Source organism: Platalea leucorodia (genome assembly GCF_965183815.1).
Source record: "Platalea leucorodia genome assembly, chromosome: 1".
Lineage (NCBI taxonomy): Eukaryota > Metazoa > Chordata > Aves > Pelecaniformes > Threskiornithidae > Platalea > Platalea leucorodia.
The window spans coordinates 168,205,015-168,225,370 of record NC_138823.1 but is presented as its reverse complement, the minus strand read 5'-3'; the positions used below and the strand labels follow the sequence as shown (position 1 = coordinate 168,225,370).

The 20,356-nt window shown below is 49.4% G+C and overlaps 1 protein-coding gene across 3 annotated transcripts in view; it reads right to left on the bottom strand.

The window, feature by feature from the left end:
- The window catches only part of DHX30 (DExH-box helicase 30), a gene marked incomplete at its 5' end in the record, with an annotated part of 36,999 nt that extends 17,059 nt beyond the window's left edge, over positions 1-19,940 (bottom strand). Inside the window, 4 exons of one of the 3 annotated variants that reach the window (XM_082323531.1) lie at positions 1,300-1,410; positions 3,659-3,789; positions 15,627-15,678; positions 19,906-19,940. In XM_082323531.1, the coding sequence (XP_082179657.1) occupies positions 1,300-1,410; positions 3,659-3,789; positions 15,627-15,657 (273 nt within the window). Of the gene's footprint in view, positions 1-1,299; positions 1,411-3,658; positions 3,790-10,960; positions 11,055-11,430; positions 11,633-15,626; positions 15,679-19,905 lie in introns of those variants that run through there. The other 2 variants (XM_082323529.1, XM_082323530.1) reach the window with 2 other exon arrangements.
- Positions 19,941-20,356: the final 416 nt, after the last annotated feature.

The following is a 20,356-nucleotide window of genomic DNA, read 5'->3' as shown; positions in this document are numbered from 1 at the left end:
CAGCATTTGTAGCTATTTCTATAGCTATGATTGCACAAGGCCTCCCATCATGAGGGACTTCTGTTGGGCTACAGGTTTAGCTGGCAAAACACCAGAGTTAAAGCTTTGCCTGCTGAATCTACGGTTTCAGAGTGTTGGGTTTTTGAGTGTTTTTTTGTTGTTTTGTTTGTTTGGTTGGTTGGTTTTTTAAGTTCTAAACTAAAGCACAGTTTTGCCATTTCCAAAATTTGGGGAAAAATATATTACAAGTGTAGGTAAGAATTTTTTTCCTTTCAAAACTTCCAGGCTCTCAAAAAAAGCAGGAAACAATGCTTTCATTGCACACTGACTAGTGAGGATAAAACAAGAACAAATTTCCAGAGAACGTTACCTGAATGAGCACCAACCATGCTTCAGGTGGAATGAAGTGAATCAGTGAACCAAGTTTGGCTAATCACAGGATTAAAGAAACTAGCCTAAGCAGAGGCCAGCCGAAGAAACCGGTAGTTTTAATGCTGCAATTCTTAACTTCTGAAGGCTTAATTTAGAAACTAAATAGTTATTTCTTAATGTAGCTTTCTTGATCTACAAGCAAATCAAAAAGCTCTCTTATTGTCAGAGCACCTGCAGCATCTTTTCTAGGTTCCTTAGTAGGAAGACGTCATTGTTCCTACTCCATAGATGAAAGGGAAACTCCAAAAGCAAACTCACTTGCTCAAGGTTACAGACCACAGTCAGTGGCAGAGCTGAAGACAAAACCGCATCGTGTTCTCAGATAGCTGCTAGGTAACACCGTATCTTAAACGGTGACCTTTATAGCTTTACTGTACTTGTTTGACACCGGCTGTGCACACATACCGACCACTTCCAGCCATAAATACGTGGCAGACTAGTGTAACTTTGAAAGAGTAATCGTAAAACAGAACGTGTAAGTACTACGCTTGCAAATAGACACAGGTAGACTGACAGGAGCGTGAGTTACTGAACAGTAACAGCAAATATACTGGAGGGAAGCTCTACTTCTCGCCATAGATGCTGAGACTAAGATAAAAGCTGATTAAGGTCTAGGACATAAAGAACAAAGACCAGAACTCAAAGAATTTAGTGAGTTCAGGCCTGGCTGAAGTAAGTGGGCTTTTAAGCTCAAACGGATTCAGACAGCTCAAGACTTCACCCTCTACCCTTGATTAACAGATAGGCCAACCAAGAAAGTAAACAGGCAAAGAGAGAGATAAAAGTCAGAACTCTCAGCACCAAAACAGGCGAGGCCTGCACACTCAGAGCCTTGTTTCTTCAAGCTAAGGAGGAGCATAAGCTCACCTTGAAGAGCTGACACGCTGCAGCTGCTGCCTGCCTCTCGGCATCAATCTTCTTGGTCCCATAGCCTTCCACTTCCACGTTCTTAGGCCACTTTATATGCAGAGTGACTTTCTGAAAAGCAAAGATAGCCAGTAAAGTGAGACAGCACAGAACAATCTCTCTTCTCCACCAGGAGCATAGCTACTTCGAACATCTCTGAACTCCAGGCAAAGAAGGGAACTACAAATGAAAATCCCAAACAAACTCCTTGTTCGGTCCCTTTATGGGAAGCTCCATTCCAGCAACTTGGAAAGAAAAGCCTGACAAAGGGATAGGAGGTACCCACAGCCAGACAGAAGCTGCATGGCTGAGCACAGCGCCACGTACTCCGGGCCGGAGCTTCACAGGCTGCAGTGTGTCAGCTTGGAGGAATCAAACGCCGAGAGCTCATTACAAGAACAATTCCGTTTCAGAGTAACTCCTCCTATGCACACTGCAGCATCCCAGCTCAGGCCTGAGAAGCAACATGCGCTCTCTGACACATTTCCAGTTGCAATGGCAAGCAAATCTTCCTAACTGCTTCCTTGCTGTAATTTTAATTAGCAGCATGTTTCATCGCAGTTACACAGGCAGCTACCGTACTCATCGGGCACATGAGAACCCAGCCTTCAGCGCGTGCTGCCCAACACAAGCTATTAAGAGAAGTAACAGTACCACCAGAGCTCCTCTGCAACCAGTACAGTTGGATAAGAGCAGCTGAAAAACCTGCAAGAGCAAAGAATGCTGAAAGCTGAACCCTGCCCTTTTTAAAACATTGCTCCAAATCAAGAACTCGTTCTACTCCTGGCCCTGCGGATGCTGCAGCTGAGTTTCTGCAAGGCTCAAAGGAGGGAAATGCCTAAGGAATTCTCTCCTGTTTCTGCAGCAAAGATGAAAGGTGGCATTTAGGTCCGCTGGGAAAACCCCACCTATACGGCTAGAGAAAATGCTCCTGGCTTTTCAACAGTCTACAGCTGGCTGGCTGCCTGCCTGCCATCTGAATCTCATCTTACTGTAGGAAATGGCTACGTACTTTGCCTCGGGGCTCGGCATGAAAAGGCACAGACCTGCTGAGAAAAAAAGTTGTCTCACGAAAAAACCCTGCCCGCTTCCAACTGAGGCTTCTCCAGTTTGTCCCACCTGTCCTTCTGTCCCCAGACACCTGCTGGGTTGGTGCTTTGGTTTTTTGGTATCCAACCCTCATTTTCTCCAACAGCTCCTCTATTGGGTTTTGGGCTTTTTGGCGTTTGGTTTTTTTTGGTTTGTTTTGCTGTTTTTTTAATCCGGAGTTACACTCAATGTTAATCTATTTAAGTGCCAGCAAGAACGTGAACTGATTACGCAAACTAAAATGATGAGGCATTGGTTATGGCATTCCAAAATTTAAGTTTAGGAAACTGCACCGCTGCTTAAGGAAAAGCAAGAAACACAAAACCACGAATAATAAAGCAGCTCTAAAGTAACCATTACTAACGTATCGCCTAAAGTGCAGGGATGCTTAAAAAGGATGTGGTAATAAAAACTGTCTGGGAAATTTTAGACAATGTTATTGGAAAATATTAATCCATCAGAACTGAATCTTTTCCTGGAATGTACGCTAAACTTCAGCTGGAAAGGGCTTTCTGCTCTAGAACGAGAGCTGGTGTGACAAGAGGAGGCAAACCCTTGAATGCAGAGCACCCCTCCGTTAAGCACTTCTGCTCAGTTTACAGCACAGATTTGGATCTAGGCCTCTCGCATCCCAGGCAGTGCTCAAACTACTTGGCAAACTGTTTGCTTGGAATTCCTCTGCTTCATTTAACAAATAAAGAGTCTGTATTTCATTTTGCCCTTAAGTAGTATTAGAAGCCTCCCTCTATCGCAAACAAATACTTCTCTTCTGGTTGCAATTGAACATTTCAGGCTTAGGCGTTTGTTCTATTAGAATCTACAAGGAAAATCTAGGCCTACTAATGTCTAAAATATAGCATTTAAATTTTAATTTTCGAAAGCAGTAGGGTACGTAGCCCAACGCATTTGAGCACAGACTATGTGTCTCTCTGCTGAGAAAAGCAGGTTACAGCAAGCTACTTAAAAGAAAAAAATCCATCCTTCCACACACAAAAGGAGAGGGACAGGACCTATGTTTATATACCTATTAAAGTCTGTGAAAATAAAGAGAAACAAGAAGTGAGAATATTTCTTCTTTGAAAGATTATCAGGCAGCTTTTACGTAGAATTAAAACACTTCTATAATTTTCTCTATTAAAGAGTTACCTCGGATTAGCAGTATTCTTGGCTCACTTCCCGCTCTCTGTGCAACACCCCTACCCGCTACCCATCCCCAGCACACCAGGATTACCTTTTTTCTTGGCCCATTAGTATGGATGTACACCAGCTTGTCCCTTGCATGAGAAATGCCCAGGGCTCGTCCAATCACGCTGTTGAGCAAGTTTTTAGGCTGTGGAAATTCCTTTAATAAGTCTCTGGAATCTGGAAAAAAAAAAAAAAAACAAAAAAAAAAACAAAACAGAGGAACTAAATATCTCACAATTCTTGTGCAGTCCTGTTCAAAGACATGTTATAACACTGCTTCGCGGCAGCTCTGCGAGCACTAATGTCTCTAAGGTTACAGATGGAAAAGCAAGCAGAGGTATTAAGTGGTTCACCTCCAACGTCTCCAGGCATCAGCAAAATGGCACGCAGGAGTGCAAAGTCTCCTGAGCTTCAAACGCAAGATGACACTGCAAATCCAAAGTGGGCAGCAACGCTGTTATGTCCCTGCCGCGGTTTAACCCAGCTGGCAACTAAGCCCCACGCAGCCGCTCGCTCACTCCCCCCAGCAGGATTGGGGGAAGAGAATTGGAAGGGCAAAAGTGAGAAAACTTGTGGGTTGAGATAAGAACAGTTTAATAATTGAAATAAAATAATATTATTATAATAATGAAAAGGAAAATAACAAAGATAAATGAACTCGTGCACCCCCAGCCTGCTCGCTGGTGCGGCGAGGAGCAGAAAAGGCCTTGGCTCTGTGCAAGCGCTGCTCAGCAATAATTAACACACCCCTGTGTCATCAACACCATTTCCAGCACGAATCCAAAGCATAGCCCCGTACGAGCTACTACGAAGAAAATTAACGCTACCCCAGCCAAAACCAGCACGGTCCCATACTTCTCCTGAAACGCACGGATCGTTTCCCTCTCTTTTAAAAGTATAATAGCCTCTAGTTAGAGCCGCAGCACTGACAGTCTAACTTCGTGATTCAGTGACACTAACAATCACGTAACAGTTTGGAAAGACGTTTTTCCCCCCAAAAGAATACAGTATGGACAGAAAAAATGACAGACTACGTATGCCTGTTGAATCTGAATACAACTATCCTAGCACAGAATTCAAAGCCCAGATTAATGCATGGAGTCGGTGCCTTTTTCCTCACTATGGAGGCAAAAGCAGCTTGCTTTGCCGTTCTTTGATATCGAAAACAAACTGAGCGATAACTGTTTTGAACAGACTTTGGTATTTGCATCCCCCTCCTGAACCTCGGGGTTCAATCAAGGGTCTCAACAACACACAAGTTACAGGTCAGATCCAGCCACGGGTAGTAACGTGAAATAACGCCCGGGGACTTCTCCCTGATTTACTGAGATGGCTTGGTTAGAGGCTGGGAACATGGTTTTGTACTAAATTGCTCAGAGAAACCCCCGGCAAGAAGTTTGCCACCACAGCCTTTGGAGATAAAGCAGCCCCAGCAGGAAGCCGAGAAGCAGCGCCTGAGGCGGCAGGTAGGACTGGCTAGCTGAGCACAGGGCTCCTGGCCCGACAGGCGAGAAATGCTGCTCAGGCTGCGGCACCTGCAGGAAAGCGATATTAATGAGCAGTTCAAATCACTCATTTAAAAAAAAAATAACAATAATAAAAATCACACTGCTCCCACAGAGAGCAATGTCATGTTCCAGCCTCCTTCCTGACGCCAGCACCAGCAGTTTCAGCTGGCGAGGAAGCTGCTCTAACTCGCTTCTCTCGTGCACCACGGTTGTATCTGGCATCGTAGCGGAGAGCCTTTATTTTGAGCAGCAGCCCAAGCAAGATCAGATTAAGTTTAATGTGGTAACAATTCCGGACGTAGTTACGCTACACAAACGGGCAGCTCCAACAGCTCGCTGTTGTGGCGAGGGGTCGGTGCCACTTCTCCCAGGCCCTGACACCACCACTGCTCCAGCGCAAACCCAAACGTACAGGGAGATGATTTGCAGCCCTAACCCGACAGAAAGCTAAACCAGAGGAATGGAGTACACTGATTTTTGCCAGGCTCAGAAGTAAATCGGCCAACTGCACAGTCCTGCAGGCACCCAAAACCCGTGCAAGGGAGTAGGGGAGAGGAGCGGGGTCCCCCGTTCTGGCAGCAGCAAGCACAGCTAGGCCACTCTGATCCTCTCTCCGCTCAACATCACAAATGCACGCTCCCCAGGCAGTCAGAACTTCATTAATCTTCTTGCAGACCATCAATGGCTTTGGGCACCACTTTTTAGAAGGCTTCTAATTCTCTACAGGTATTCAGGGGAAGTTTCAGCAATGAATCAGAAGTCAGCAACACACGATCATCGGTACTGCCCAGAATCTGGAATCTCAGATTGAGCCACCGAATCCGAGGAGAAACGACCCAACACTTGTGCTCATTAGAGCATCAAGATCTGCCACCATGTTTTGCGGAGGTGCTATAACGAAGATCTACAGTAACGGGCTCCAGAGAAGCAAGCAAGCATTTAAGAGAAAGGCTCTGTAATACAGGCGCGTGGAAGAGACATTCTCCAAGAAGCTGCTCAGTGAGGGAAAACTGACGTTATGAGGATGTATTATGAGGGCTCACCTGAAAGCTGACCAACGGGGAAACCACAGAGGTTTTAGGGAAGGCAAAAGAGATATGTTGTACCACTGCAGGCCCAACACTTGTCAGCCGGTGGATACTCGGGTAAGGGAGAGGAAAAAACCACGTTGCTGATCATGTCACCCTCTCCAGCAAAAGAAACAGCACGCTCATCCAGCGTTCAGAAAAATACAATTATTAGTGACACTTAGTTTTGAAACTTCTTCCTCCAAACCGTAGAAGAACCAGCTGAATCTCAGTGAAACCTCTTTCAGAAGCCAAACGGACCAGATACAGAAAGAATTTGGGTTCCTTAACAAATACAGGGAGATACTGAAGTACAACCTCATGGCCTGCGATAAGGGTGTTGAGAGCTGGGTATCGCTTGAAGATGGGTCGCACTGTAATTCGACAGTTGTCTAATTCTGACTCGCAGCTGGAACTGGCTCGGGTTGGTGTTGCTTTTCAACCTGGTATGTAGAGGACAAGCCGGTATTTAGAGGGCAGCGCCAAAAGGAACAGATTAAAACTGCTGCCTGCTCAATCTCCTTCGACTGTACCAATGCAGAAAAGACCATGCAACGCACAGTGGGCTCTCTGCCACTCTCATACGCGTGATGGTCAGCCATGGTATCTTCCATTATAAAGAATAATTAAAAAAAGCCCACAGGCTGCTGATTCTCACCCATACTTGGGCAAAACTCTTGGGCAATTACAGGGGAATATGCAGGAAGCGCTCTGATTTATGAACACTATTTGTCCACGAATTACCTTCCATGTATTGGCCAGGAGAGCATGAAAATGGTCTCAGCCTAACAAAGAGCTACAAGCCAATTTTCTGTAATTATACAGCAAGTGTGACATTTCTACCTACTCACACAGCAAGCACCACTATATTCAGACTTTGACCTGTTCAAGAAAACTGGAAAAATGACTAAGATTTTGGCACTCGGCAGTTCCGTTCCATTCCGCATCGCTGGGACGCATGGAGGGAGGAGTAGTAACACAATTCCCAAATGCACTATTACATTCACTTAATAAATGAGAAATTAAAAAAAAAAAAACCCAAACCAAAACCTCTAGCACCAGCCTGTATTATTTGGCCTTTATTTGCTTCCCCTTTCAAAAACAATACCCTGAGGAATTTTGTGATAAGTAATAGGCGGAGGTAAGAAGTACATTCTTCTTAAATGCCCCCCAAAAAAACGCAATTACCTAAGGACAGAGTCAATTTCTCACGTTCTGAGGTGACTCCTCAGTCAGGACTAAATATTTAATCCATTCTAGAGCAAAGAAGAATAGGATCTCTGAATAACAAAGCCGAGTTCTGGCTTGCAGATCAGACTCTGAATTACCAACCGAGACACAATGTATTCTTCACAGCTGACAATGCCATATTCAGCAGTACCATCTGACGTATCAACAGCGACTCTAAGGCTTGATGGATTACCCTCGGCCCATTCTTATCCCAAATTCAAGAGCTGAAAGGATCTTATCTTGCATGAAGCCATGCCTCACTCCTAGTTTTTAAAGAAACAATCAGAAATTGCAGAACTAGATTTGCAGAATGTTTCCTTCCCTGCCAGATTGGATTTCTTGGCATCGTCCTCCAAAGACTGTCTTAGTTCTCTCACTGCCGAGAATGAATATTTGGGTAGGAATCGTACTAGCGGTAGTCACAGCCCTGCGGGGGCAAGGAGCATAACCTAATACTCCCCCCAAAAACAGAGTTGATTTTCATACCCGATTCCTATCAAGCCAGAACCACATACAATGTCCATACTGCAGCTCCAAGATCACGAAGGAATATTACAAGCCTGTCTTGGATAGCAGACAATTCGGGGTGGGGTTATCCAAGAAGCCAATTAACTAATTTAAGTTCCTCAAAGCCAGTGAGTGCTTTAGCTTAACTTGATTGTGAAAGTCAATGATAATTCCCAGCAACGCTGAAAGAAAAAGAAAAAAAGCTCCTAGCTGTAGTGGCTAAGCCTTCTATTAACCCCAACAAATCTGAGAAGTAAAGACACTGTCAGGTACAACAAGAGCACAAATAAAATGGCCCATAGTCTTGTTCAAGGAAGACACAGGAGCATTAGATTGATTTCAACAGTTTCTATCTTCCCTCAAATTCTCTTCCCTGGAGAAGCAACAAATGAGCAGCAAGGGCAAACTATTAAATACAACACTCGTCAAGATATAAGCCCCCGCAGTAATAAATTCAAGTCAGCGAAGAATGCTCCTAACGCATTGAAAATTCACAGGGAAGAAGAAAGCCCTGTGGTAATATCCACTTCATAAGGAATTAGCCTAGGCATGTTTTACTGGGGTGAGATGGAGGGAGACGGAGAAGGTTCCACCTGGCAGTTTAGTTTGGAGTACACCAAAACAATATTACTTTTTCTTTGGCTTTTTAGGTTTCTTTAACCATCATCTAGCAACCCTGACCAAGGCTCCTTTCAAGCATACACAGTAATAAAAAACACATGCAGTTCTTGCCTAAGCAACAACAAACTTAAAAACTGGTAAAACTGACAAGGCTTCTTCACAAGCAAGTGAGATCACCAGAGAACAAGAACGACCGATGGCCAGCCTCCATCCTCGGAGACACTCGGAACTCGGCTGGACACAGCCCTGCTCCACCCGCTCCAGTCTGGCCCTGCTCCGGGAAGGGGATCAGGCCACACGGCACCCAGAGCTTCAGTCCAACCTAAATTCTTCTGTGATGCTATGAGACAGCAAATTTAATTAGTCTCGGAGAAAGATTCTTTCTTAGAGCAAAACAGAGGTCAAGATCACGTAAGTCTCAGAACAGAGCGAGAAGTGCCACAGACCTGACTGAGCAGGCAGAGAAGCTCTCTTCTTCAGAGATTCTGCTCCAAAATCCCACCACCTAGGCCAGCGAAGCAAAGCTTTAGATATCGATACCAATATACCACTGCCATTTTTTAAGCTGGCCTCAGATCAGAGCCGATTTTTCCCTATTTGTATCCAAGGCTAATAACAAAAGCAGCTAGCAGGACATCAGTTTACAAGTTGAACTTGCCCTCATAAACAGTTTTTTAAAATAACTTTTATGATCTCCGCGTGTTCAAGTGGCAGCTGTACAGGTAGGGCAGATTTATGACGAGACCCTGAGGACTTTTTATTTGCTCATCTGAAACGAATCTTCCACTACTGCCGAGCTCTCACCAGAAGGGCCTTCCATGGTCAATCCACCACACAAACTGGAGGGACAAGGCCAATCCCAGCAAGCTCTCCCCACGTGGCACTCGCGCAGCGGCCGGGCACCCCCCGCTGTCTGGGGCTGTCCCCCCACCGGCACCCCCGAGCTCCAGGTGACCTTACAGGGACAGCCACGACATGGAACCGGGCCGGCGAGCCACCGACGGCAACAGGCGCTCCAGGAAAGTGAACCAAAGCCCAAAGATAAAGTACTCAAGTACTCTCTGAAAATGCATGTTAGAAAAAGTGCTGAGGAATGAAGTACAAAAGAGGGAAGGGGAAAAAAAATTGGTTTACTACTTTTCTCAGGCAACACCTGAACCAGCTCATTAAACAATAATTTGGGGTGGCTAAGCATTTGCTTTAGAAGTTAATTTGCTCTGTTGAACAGCTTGAATGCGACAACTAAAGACTATCTGACTCTGAACTACAAGATAAAGCTCAGCAAAGCTTCTGAAAGGAAAATGGAACTAAGACCCAAAGAATTCAGAAACTACAGAGAGAAAATAATAATAAAAAAAAAAGTGCTGGAGGGTGGGAAGGAAGCACACAACACAGAAGGATGGGGGGGGGGGAATTGTTTTTATGTAATAATAAACCAGATTTCCAAAGTGGAAGATTACAGCCTAAGAAATAAAACTCAAACCAAACCAGTGATTTTAAAAGGGAAAATGCAGTGGTTCAAGTCACAGCCTGGAAGCAGTAACCTCTGGCAGAAACCTACTCGTATCCTTCTAAACTAGAAGCGTTTTTCACGCTTCATAATCTAACAAAAAGCAATTGTTAAAACACAACATCAAAACACAATTTCAAATATTCTTTTTTAAAAGTAACAATTCCTTCTGAACAGCAGGAAAGCATTTACCCTTCAAACGCCTGAACGCCATGCCCTCGCACACACAACTCTGTTGCAGGCTGAAGGACTGACATCCGAAAGAGAAAAGAAATCTTCCAAGCTTTAGACAGAGACATCACCCCTAGCCAGATTTACGGGCACCGCAAATACCGGGGTTCGTGTCAACGAGAGCTGTCCATATCTCGATTAGCGTCTCACTCAGCTCAGGCAGCGAGGCTACCTGGTGGAAGGCCAGACCGAAGCCCTTTGTACGTGAAACGCGATAAAGCGAGGCTCCGAACCGCCCGCAGCCTGCTCCCGCAGCGTGCTCCCGCTCTGACCTAACGGAACTTGCTGCACGGCGACGGCAGAGCAGTTTTCCTGGCGGATGCTCGATGGGCGTGCTCAATCTATCAGGATTTCTAGCGAAAGCTCCATTTATGATTTTTCTCTCGCGTCAGGCTACGGCGGGCGATCAGAAGCGGCGAGGACTTTTGGCCGGGGCCGGCCCGGCCCGGCTTCCAACCGGCGACCTTGAGCCGAAGGGCTGCGCATCCCTTTTCTGTTTTCCGGAGGAACCCGGCTCTCCCCGGCCGCCGCACACAAAGAGCCGCCGCACACCCGCGCAGCGCGGCGGGGGCTGCCACAAAGGCCTCGGCCCTCGCTGCCCGGCGGCGGCTGCCGGAGCCCCCCGCCCCGGCCCCCCGCCCCCGCGGCGCACCGACGGCCACCGGCCCCGTTACCTGCGGCGGCGGCGGCGGCGCAGCCGTGCGTGCAGACGCCGCCGCAGCTCGCCGGCTCCTCTCCCTTGCCGCGCATCCCGGCCAGGAGCCCTTTCCCCGGGGCCGGGGGGGGCTCAAGGCCGCGCCGTTCTCCCGCGATGGCCGGCCGTCCGCCCGCCCCGCGGCGCCGGTCGCCCCTCCCAGCCGGCGGGCGGCCCGATGCGGCCTGGCCCGGCCGCCCGGAGCGAGAGGAGGCCGGCGGGCGGCGCGGCGCGGCCCGGCTGCAGGCGCGGGGGGAGGGACGTGCGGCGCTCACGTCCCCTCCTCCCAGCACCGGGCAGCGGGGCTCGCTCCTCCCTTCCGCTGCGTGCGGGGCCGGCGCGGCGCGGTGCGGTGCGGCTTCCCCGGCCGCCGGGCCGCGCACACCGGGGGCGCCGCCGGTTCCTCCTCCTCCCCCCGCCCCGCCTCGCCTCGCCTCGCCGCCGGCTCACCCTTCACCATGGCGGCGTCCTCCTCCTGGGCGCCCGGCTGCTCCTCCTCCTCCTGCCTCGCCTCCTCGGGGCTCTCGGGCGCGGGCAGCCGGGTGCAGAGCCCGCGCCTCCCCGGCGCCGCCCGGTAGCAGCGGCAGAGGCGCAGCGGCCCGGCCGAACCGCAGGCCGCCGCCGCCTGCAGCAGCAGCCCCAGCGCCGCCATCTTGAGGTTGCCCGGCGCCGGCTTCAGGCAGGGCGCGGACAGCGAGGCGGCCGGGCGGGAAGGCGCCGCGACGCCCCCTGGCGGCGGGGAGGACCCGGCCGGCGCAGGCCGGCTCCGGCCGCGGGGCGATGCCGAGCCCACGGGTGGAAGCCCCACGGGTGGAAGCCCCGGGGACGGCCCTGACACGGCCACGGGAGGGAAAAGGGAAAGAAAAGGAACTGCTTTCCTGTCCCTGACAGAAGAGGCGGAGGCAGAGAGCGGCAGGAGTTCCCTGGGCTCCTGCCTGCCAGGTGCCGGCCGCCCTGGGAAGGCGGGGGGCTCGCGCCGCCCGCTGAAGCACGAAACCAGCAGAAAGACGTTTTCTTCCTCTTTTAAAGAAAATCAACTTGCATCGTTGAGCTCTGCCCGCCCTGCCTGGAGTTGTCCGTCCTCCCGCCGCGTGCGCGTCAAACAGAAACAACGCGGCGAGTCCGAGCGCGCTCGTACGCCGACGGCGCGCCGCGGCTGTAGGTCGGCCCGAAGGGGTTTGTCAATAGTTTGTAGGTGTCACAAAACCCCCCCAAAAAAATAAGATGTCTTCAGGCACGCTCAAAGAAACGTTACCGCAAAGAGATGAGTCATTTGCTCCAAGATCTGAGCAACCTGGTGATGATTCTGCAAACGCGATCCACGGGCCAGTCCTCCAAATAAGGATTGGCTTTTAGAATCGTTACTAACCTGCCCTAATTAGAGGGGAAAAACACACACGCAACTTTTACTATGCTTTCACCAGCGTTTGGCCGCCCTCAGTTTTGCTCCTGCACGCATTTCTTGCCATCCTTGCACATTCACAGGCAAAGCAATCTTTCTGATTGTTTCGCTACAAGTGACGATTGAAAAATTTTTGAAAAATTGAAATTTTTGAAAAATTGAAAAATCGCAAAAACGATTCAGAAACCGCCCTGGAGCCTGAAAGCCGGTTTGGGTTCCTCGCTCTCAGCTGCAGGTACACCCACCTGCCCCCCAACACGCACAGGCAGAGCAGGTAGCTCACGTTCAAGGGTACATTACCAAAAATAAAGTCCGCTTGCAGCCCATGGCTTGCTAACGTTGGAGATAAACGCTAAAAATGCCAAGTCAATGAGGCAGCGCCTTCCCTTCCGAGGCGCTTCTCCCCCTCGAAGCTGACGGTTTGGTTCTGTACGAATGACTTCGAGTCTTAGGCACAAAGCACTCGGTGCTGTGGTGCTGGCTGAAGTTCAAACACTACAGGATTTTCCTTTTTTTAAAGTCTGAACTGTTTTTCTAAGCCATTAATATATATAAATGTTATTATCTCTGGCTGCAACATACCCTTGGGACTACCATTAAGTTGCGTGGTTCGTTAAACCAGGGTGTCATTTTAATGTCAAATACCTTCTTACTCAGTGAATATTTTGTGTGTAAACCAAAAATTTACATGAATGGTTGTTTAAGCATCGTGATGAAAAAAGGGGGGGTTTGGTTGTTTTGGGGGTGTGTGTGTGTTTTGTTCGTTTGTTTTTAAATCAGAAAGAGAAATCTTCGATAAGCCACAAAAGGATTAACTAACAGAACCGCGCAGTTAAGTTTTACAAAGCCTGTATTGTACAAGGAGAGGCTCAAGAAGTGGAAAGTTATCAAACCAAACCCGTACAAAAAAAAAAAAAACAACCAAAAACAAACAACCAAACTTTGGAAGAGCATACACAAACACTCAAAAAAAATCTTACTACCCCAAATTTGCCTTTTCCAATAGGCACGCCTTTTAGAGCTTCTGTGAATTAGCTAGTGATTTGTCTGTGTAGTTACTTTTTACTGAAAAAAACAAAAGCAAATAAGAAAACCCCAGATCTTGAAGCAGCACCAGAAGACACAAAAAAGACACATCTTTGGGGGTTTTTTTGAAAGACACGAAAATTATTCTGGCACGCTAATTATAAAGGCTTAGATTACAAATTTTAAGAGCATCGGTCCACTAAAAAGGAAAACCATCTTGCTAGACAAGTCACTCAATTTAATGAATTATGTGTAAATCTTTTGATAGCACGTTGCATGAACTCTTACTTTCAGAAATTAACTTCAGTTGGTTTGGAAACAAAAGGTCCAAGGAGGAGAAAGCGTGGCTGGAAATAGTATGGAACCAGTCACACATCCTTCTGGGATGACAGATCTACTGTGAAACTACTTAACTCGACATAGTTGCTGGTTTATTTTGCATTTTCCCAAGACCTAGATAAGGCAATAAGCTGTCCAGCAGTGAAGGAAAAAAAAATAATAACCACAGCTACTAAGCTATTTCACGTTGTGAACATCAGTGAAGAAACACAAAAGGTAACAAGAGCCCCAAGGAGATGAAAACCATGGCTGGAGACCACAATGATTAAAAGCAAAACAAACAAAAGAGAACAGATAAATACGGTATACGTCTGGGGAAAATCCTGGACACACAGTCAGTGGGAAGGAGAAATCTGGGAGGAGATGCCGAAAGACAGCGTGCTGGTGCACGGAACGTTAGGCGTGAGTAGGGCTAGTGGTTTGTCACCGTAAAGGATATAAAAATTATCTTATGAGGACAGGAAAAATAGTTAAGACTCAATTTATTACAACATTCCAGAAGTCACAGATTCCACATATTCAATCCAAAGATCTTTATTTTGCAGAGATGAGCGTTAAACAGCATATAAAGAATCGCTTAGAGCCATCTTCCCAGGCTTTGCCAGTTGAGGCTCACTTCGATGAGCTGGGCTTAATTCATCGCCTCTCGCCGAGCCTCCGCAGCGGCAGCAGCGCTACGCAGCAGCTCGTTAACGAGCCGCGTTACGTTAAAGACTTCCTTTTCCCCCGGAGCGCAAGTGTTAGAGCACCCGGCGTCCCAAACCCAGGCTGGCCATGACAAACCACTAGCCCTGACAGGAAAAGTCCCTTCTCTCCCTCTCGGACTCCAACCCGGTCACACGGTTGGACAGATGAGAGGGTTTTTATTCCCAGCTGAAATGACTTTGTACATAATTAACACCCTGGACATATAAAGCATTCTGGGATTTTTTGTTTTAAATACGGAACCCGCAATATTGGTGACTCACTAGCATGGCAGCGTTACAAGAATGGCTGGTACACTTTCGTGTTCCCCAAGCGCTAAAGCAGAAGCATGACTTCCCCGAGACAGGAGGGAGTGATCCGTCACTGGTTCAGCCATATCTGGAATATTTTATTCCAACCTATGCACCTTATTTTAAGACCAAGGAATGGAGTTCAGAAAAGAACAGTAAAAAACAGCCAGTGACTGGAGGGATTTCTTAAGAAAAAATATGATCTAAAGAAAGAGGTTGGCAAAGCAATGACAGGAAAAAAAGGACACGACAGCAGTTGACAGATATTTAAAGTATGCAAACACCAAGGAGAAAGCACTTACTGAATCGGTACCAGAGGATGCAGGTATGTTTAGGAGGGTAAAATTAAAAGGGGGGAAAAAAGCCTTTCCTTTAAGCTAAACAGCAAACAAGTCTACACTGTCATCTGCTGGATAACACAACAGGTCTTCTCCCCTTCCAAAGTCTGTTGCTTCCCTGAAACGCTCCCTTGTACTCACTGTAACGAGCTGACCCGCAACACTTAACTCGTGCTACACTAACCAAGACAGAACGGCGTTACGCTGGCTACAACCGCCACCCTCGCTTTACGCTGAAGTGCCAGTTTTGCACGCTGGGCTCCCCTCAGAAATCAAGCACGTCTCAAACATACCGATCGGCATCATACATTACACAGCCATCGCTGGTTCAGGTAGAGTCACCTCAACTTCCTTTTTTGTCCCTAATGCGTGGAGAGGGAAGTCTGACAAAGACGTTTGTAGGACAAACCTCTCATTTCTCCCGCATAGGGAAGGACAGTACTGTTTCTTACAAATTAATTTTCTTCATGAATCTGCTATAGTATTAAATCTCTGAACAGATTAAAAAAAATAAGAGCTGAATTGAAGAATGTCTCAGGTCCTTACCTTTAAGGGAATTCAGCGAGAACATCTCCATCACAGTGAACAGGGTTGACTCCTGGGAAAGCAAGAGGTAGCAAAAAGAAACAGGAAGTTAGAATTAATATTTCCTTCGAGATGTTTCCAGTGCTTGGCACTTCTGAAACTAGCCGTCCTTCGCACAAGACAAAGCTGACAGTCCTCAACAAATTTCACCTTGGTGTTTGTATTCTGCCTGTTTCCTCTGAATCGTGCGTGTGCTATTTGCTATCCCGTTCTAACTGGCTGCTCTGCACCCCCAGGGAGGAAGCGTCGTCTCAACCAGCGGTTTGCAGGGCTTGGAAGTGCTTTGTTTCTGTGATGATATTGATTTGGGGATATTTTTGAAAACGTTTTTAAGGCAGAATGCCACAGGTAGGTAGACCACTGCCATTATTCCCCCTTGTTAAAGCAAAACAAGAGAAGAAAAACACATGTACTTTTGATAACGTTCTTTGCTGAAATTACATTAAACTTCCTATTTCAATTTCTTATTAAAATAGCTCTCACTTAAATAAGAAAAAAAAAAATCAACTTTGTTTTGGGGTGCCTTATCTGTCATGGCAAATATTAAACACATTTTAGGCATTCTTGACAACAGAGTAACAAGGGTTTTCTAACAAACTTGGATCAGATGGGCGAGGGTCCTCATTTACACAAAGCTAACGTTAACCACCCATATTAAGGGCTATTCCCACACAATTAATATCCTACAATTATTATGCGTTCAAATTATTCATTTTTGCTTGCAGTGAAACTAATGACAAAATTACTGTTTACTTCAGCAACAGCAAACAAGGCCTAAAATAACACCACTGTCAGAAGAGAACTCTGTGGACATGACACCTCGTTCAGCAAGTCACCTCCCTACGGGCGCGTAAAACCAACCTGCTCTTGCTGGCAAGTCTACACTTTGTCTTTTTCAATGACTAAATAAATAAAAACACAGTTATTGGACTCGTTGAAAAATGAAGAAAACCATACACGCTGTAGTAATTACCAAGATGGCAGAGGAAAACATCCTTGGTATAACTAACTCGCTGCGCTGAACGAAGTTAGAGAACTCTTTTGTGGTAGTTGAGCAAGGTTCTGCAGGCTGAAGCATTCAACCGTGGAGCTAAGTCACGGGAGGAATGCAAACTGAAAGTGCACAGAGCGGACCGCATAGCACGCAGGGATACGTAGGACCACACAGGACCCCCTTCACGTAGGGATCGTCTCAGCTGAGGTACAAACCATCCTAAAGCCAATGGTATTTCTGATAAATTATACGAGTCCCATATTACTCTGACACAAAAGAGTAAGTCCTCGAACACTGTGAAGTCATTGGAGAGAGACAACCAGGAGTATGACAGGGAACGTTGCAATGCATTCTTAAATCTAAGTCACGGAGGTATCAGCTGCATCTTCCTCCCAAATCTTTAAGCATGACAAAAACGGGGAAGCTGTTTGCTTGCCGACAGTGCCGACAGAGAATACAGGGAAGTCAGTCTGCCACAGCTTTCTGGGGTAACGTACCATTCGGGCAGATAAACTGCAAGGCTTACCTCCAGAGCACAAATTAGCGGAAAAGAGAACAAAGAACATCTCACCTACACTGGGATGGGCAGAAGGGCACTTCTACAAATAAATGCAAGATAAAGTTGAAGAAAATGGTCTTTTCTTGGGTCTCTTCTCCCCAGGAACAAGCGATGGGACGAGAGGGAACGGCCTCAAGCTGCGCCAGGGCAGGGTTGGGGTGGGTGTTAGGAACAATCCCTTCCCCAAAGGGCTGCCAGGCCCTGGCCCAGGCTGCCCCGGGCAGGGGCTGAGTCCCCATCCCTGGGGGGATTGAAAAGCCGGGGAGATGTGGTGCTTGGGGACATGGGTTAGTGGTGGCCTTGGCAGCGCGGGGTTAGCGGTTGGACTCGAGGATCTTAAAGGTCTTTTCCAAGCTAAATGATTCTGTGATTCCATGATTCTGCTCAAGACCCAGAAAAAAAAAAAAACTGAAAACCCTACATGGATGAGCTTACAAGATTAACAACCAAGAGCCCCACTGACAAGAAAGACTAACAAAGCTGTTATTTATAATCGCGCCTGTAGATCACCGGTTGAGATGGGGACCCTTGCTGTGCGACCAACAGCAGCCCCGAGTCGAAAAGAGCTGGAGGCAGACTGGGTGGGGGTGGGGACAGGACAGGGAAGAGAATAAAGGCGCAGAGGGATGAAACAATCCAGGTGAGGTCCGCGAACAGAATCCAGCCCTTGAGGTCCCGCTGATGAGGGATCCCTTTCAAATGACATGGAGGAATTCGAGTACTTCAAGCTTGAGCATCCAGTAGGAACACGGTCAAAGCCGAGAGAGAAGAGCTTGGATAGATAAGCTTAGGTTTAAGGTACAAGTCATTAAGAGATCAGCCCCTGCAGCAGCATCACTGGATTACTCCGGACCAGATCTGGTGGATCTGAACAGGGAGGATCCTGAACTGGGAATCATCAGTTTTAGGACAGCCAGCAGCCTGGTGGAAAGCCCAGGCTTTTGTTGCTGAAGATCTTGATACAAAAAAACAAACCAAACCAAAAAACGTGTCCAACCATGGCAGCTGCTTCACCATTCACGGAAATGAAGGGGACGCATGAACCCCATTGAAAGGGGGACGCACTGGAAGAGTCAAAATACACTTTGTTGGGCTCTGATGACAGGAGAGAGATGTGGCCTCATAGGACACTGGATTTACAAAGAAGTGGGATACAATGACACAGGGTTCTTATGGAAAAGGCAATGGTACAGTTGGAATGAGACTCAACCGTGCACGATGATGCCATCAGACTGCAGCGCGCCCCATGTACTAGAAATCTAGGTGTACTAGAATCTCAGATGGCAAAGGAGACGCTAAAAGTTTGTTAGCAATAGACTTAGTGCCCCTGCTGCAAAGGCAAAGCGTGAAACCAGTGAATGTGGCATGGCAAACCCTCAGATAAAATCTCGAAGGCCTGGGAACTGGGTCTTTGTTGGGTTTCCTTGATCCACTTGAAAATAGCTACACACACGTATGAGGAGAAGCCACATTCCCAAGAAGAAAGCACATCAAGACGCAGTGAATATCACAGAATTCCTGACTGGTATCTACTGTGATATTCCAGCAGTGTAAGAAGAGGTACAGCCCCACGTGCTTTGTCGTGAGAACAAAGGAGAAATTGTGTCGTCTTACATGTCATTCACCCTCAAGGATCACCTACGCTGGGGTCCGTGCAAAGCGAAACAGTTGGACTTTCAGCAATTTGGGCCAAAGAAGAGGTGGATCTGTGCAAGAAACCTTTCTTTACCAATCCTAATTCTGCAGGATTCCCGTTGCTGAACTCGGACAGGCTGGAAGGGAGGACAATAAAGCGCTAGAGGTAGGACCGGGTGCTGGATGCTCTTGGGCACCCACCGCTCACGAGACCAAGCGCTGCGGGTTAGACAGGCAACCCAGCGTCACGGTTCCAGTGACCACGGGGGAAAAAATGGTGCCGCTAGTGACAACAGAGTAAGTTACAGGAAGGCAAGGGAGAGACAAAACTAAGGGAAGGGCTGCGAGCCATGCTGGAGAGCAGCTCTGTAACAGGAGCCAAGGCTTCCCCACGGCACAGAGGGGCAAACCGGGGGGAGCCCCGCTCCCCAGGCCGCCTCCGGGCCGCCCCGGGCCGTTTCCCGAGGCGGGGCTCAGCTCCCCCTCCGGCCGGGGCTCTCCTCGCCGCCCGCTCGCCCAAGACGCGAGGGGAGCGGCGCCCGGGAGCTCGGCCGGCCGGCTCCGCGCCCCCGCCGGCCGCCTTCCCCGGCTCCCGCGGCGGCACCGGGCAGCGGCCCCCGCCCCGCCCCGCTGCCCCATCCGCGGGGCATCCCCGCCCGCCCCGCCCGGCCGCACAGGCCCAGGCCCCCGCACGGCCCCTTCCCGCGGGCCGGGGCTCCCCTCAGGCCGAGGCTCCCGCCCCCCTGGGCGGGCACCGCGCCTGGGCTTGGCCGCCGCCCCCCCCCCCGCCCCGGCCCCGGGGCTCCGCGCCGCTCGGCCCCGCCGCCGCCGCCCCCCGGCCCATCGCCTCAGCCCCGCCGGTCCCCCCGCCGCCGCCACCCGCCCGGCTCCGTCTCGGAGCCATCCTTCCCCTTCCTCCCGCCGCCCTTCCTCAGGCCGCGGCCCCCTCCCCGGGCCTCGACCGCGGGTTCCGGGCCGCGGTCCCGCCACGCACGCCGCGGCCCAAGCCCCCCTCGGGCGGAGCGGCGCCGGTCCCGCTCCCCGACACCTACCGCCTCGCAACCAACTCTCTGGCGCCGGTCCGCCGCCGCTCGGACTACAACTCCCAAGAGCCCCCGCGATGCGCTTCCGGGGCGCCGCCCGCTCCCGCCGCCCGTCCTTCCGCCCGCTTCCCCGGATGTGAATCCTCCCGCTCGCGTCTCCCCTCGGCGAGAGGCGGGAGAGGGCGGGGCGGGGCCGGTCTCCATGGCAACGGCTGGTGCCAATGGCCGCTGCGGCCTGCGAGGCCCCGGCCCCGATCCCGATCCCGGCCCCGGCCCCGGCCCCGGCCCCGGCCCCGATCCCGATCCCGGTCCCGGCCGACCTCAGCGCCACGGGCCGCGGCCGTTTCTGCCGCCTCCTCCGCCTCAGGACGCTGCGCGGCCCTGAGGGGAGCGGCCGGGGCCTGGCTCCCCACCGGCGGGCCGGGGCGGGCAGAGGCGGCAGGCCGGGCCCGGCTCCCCG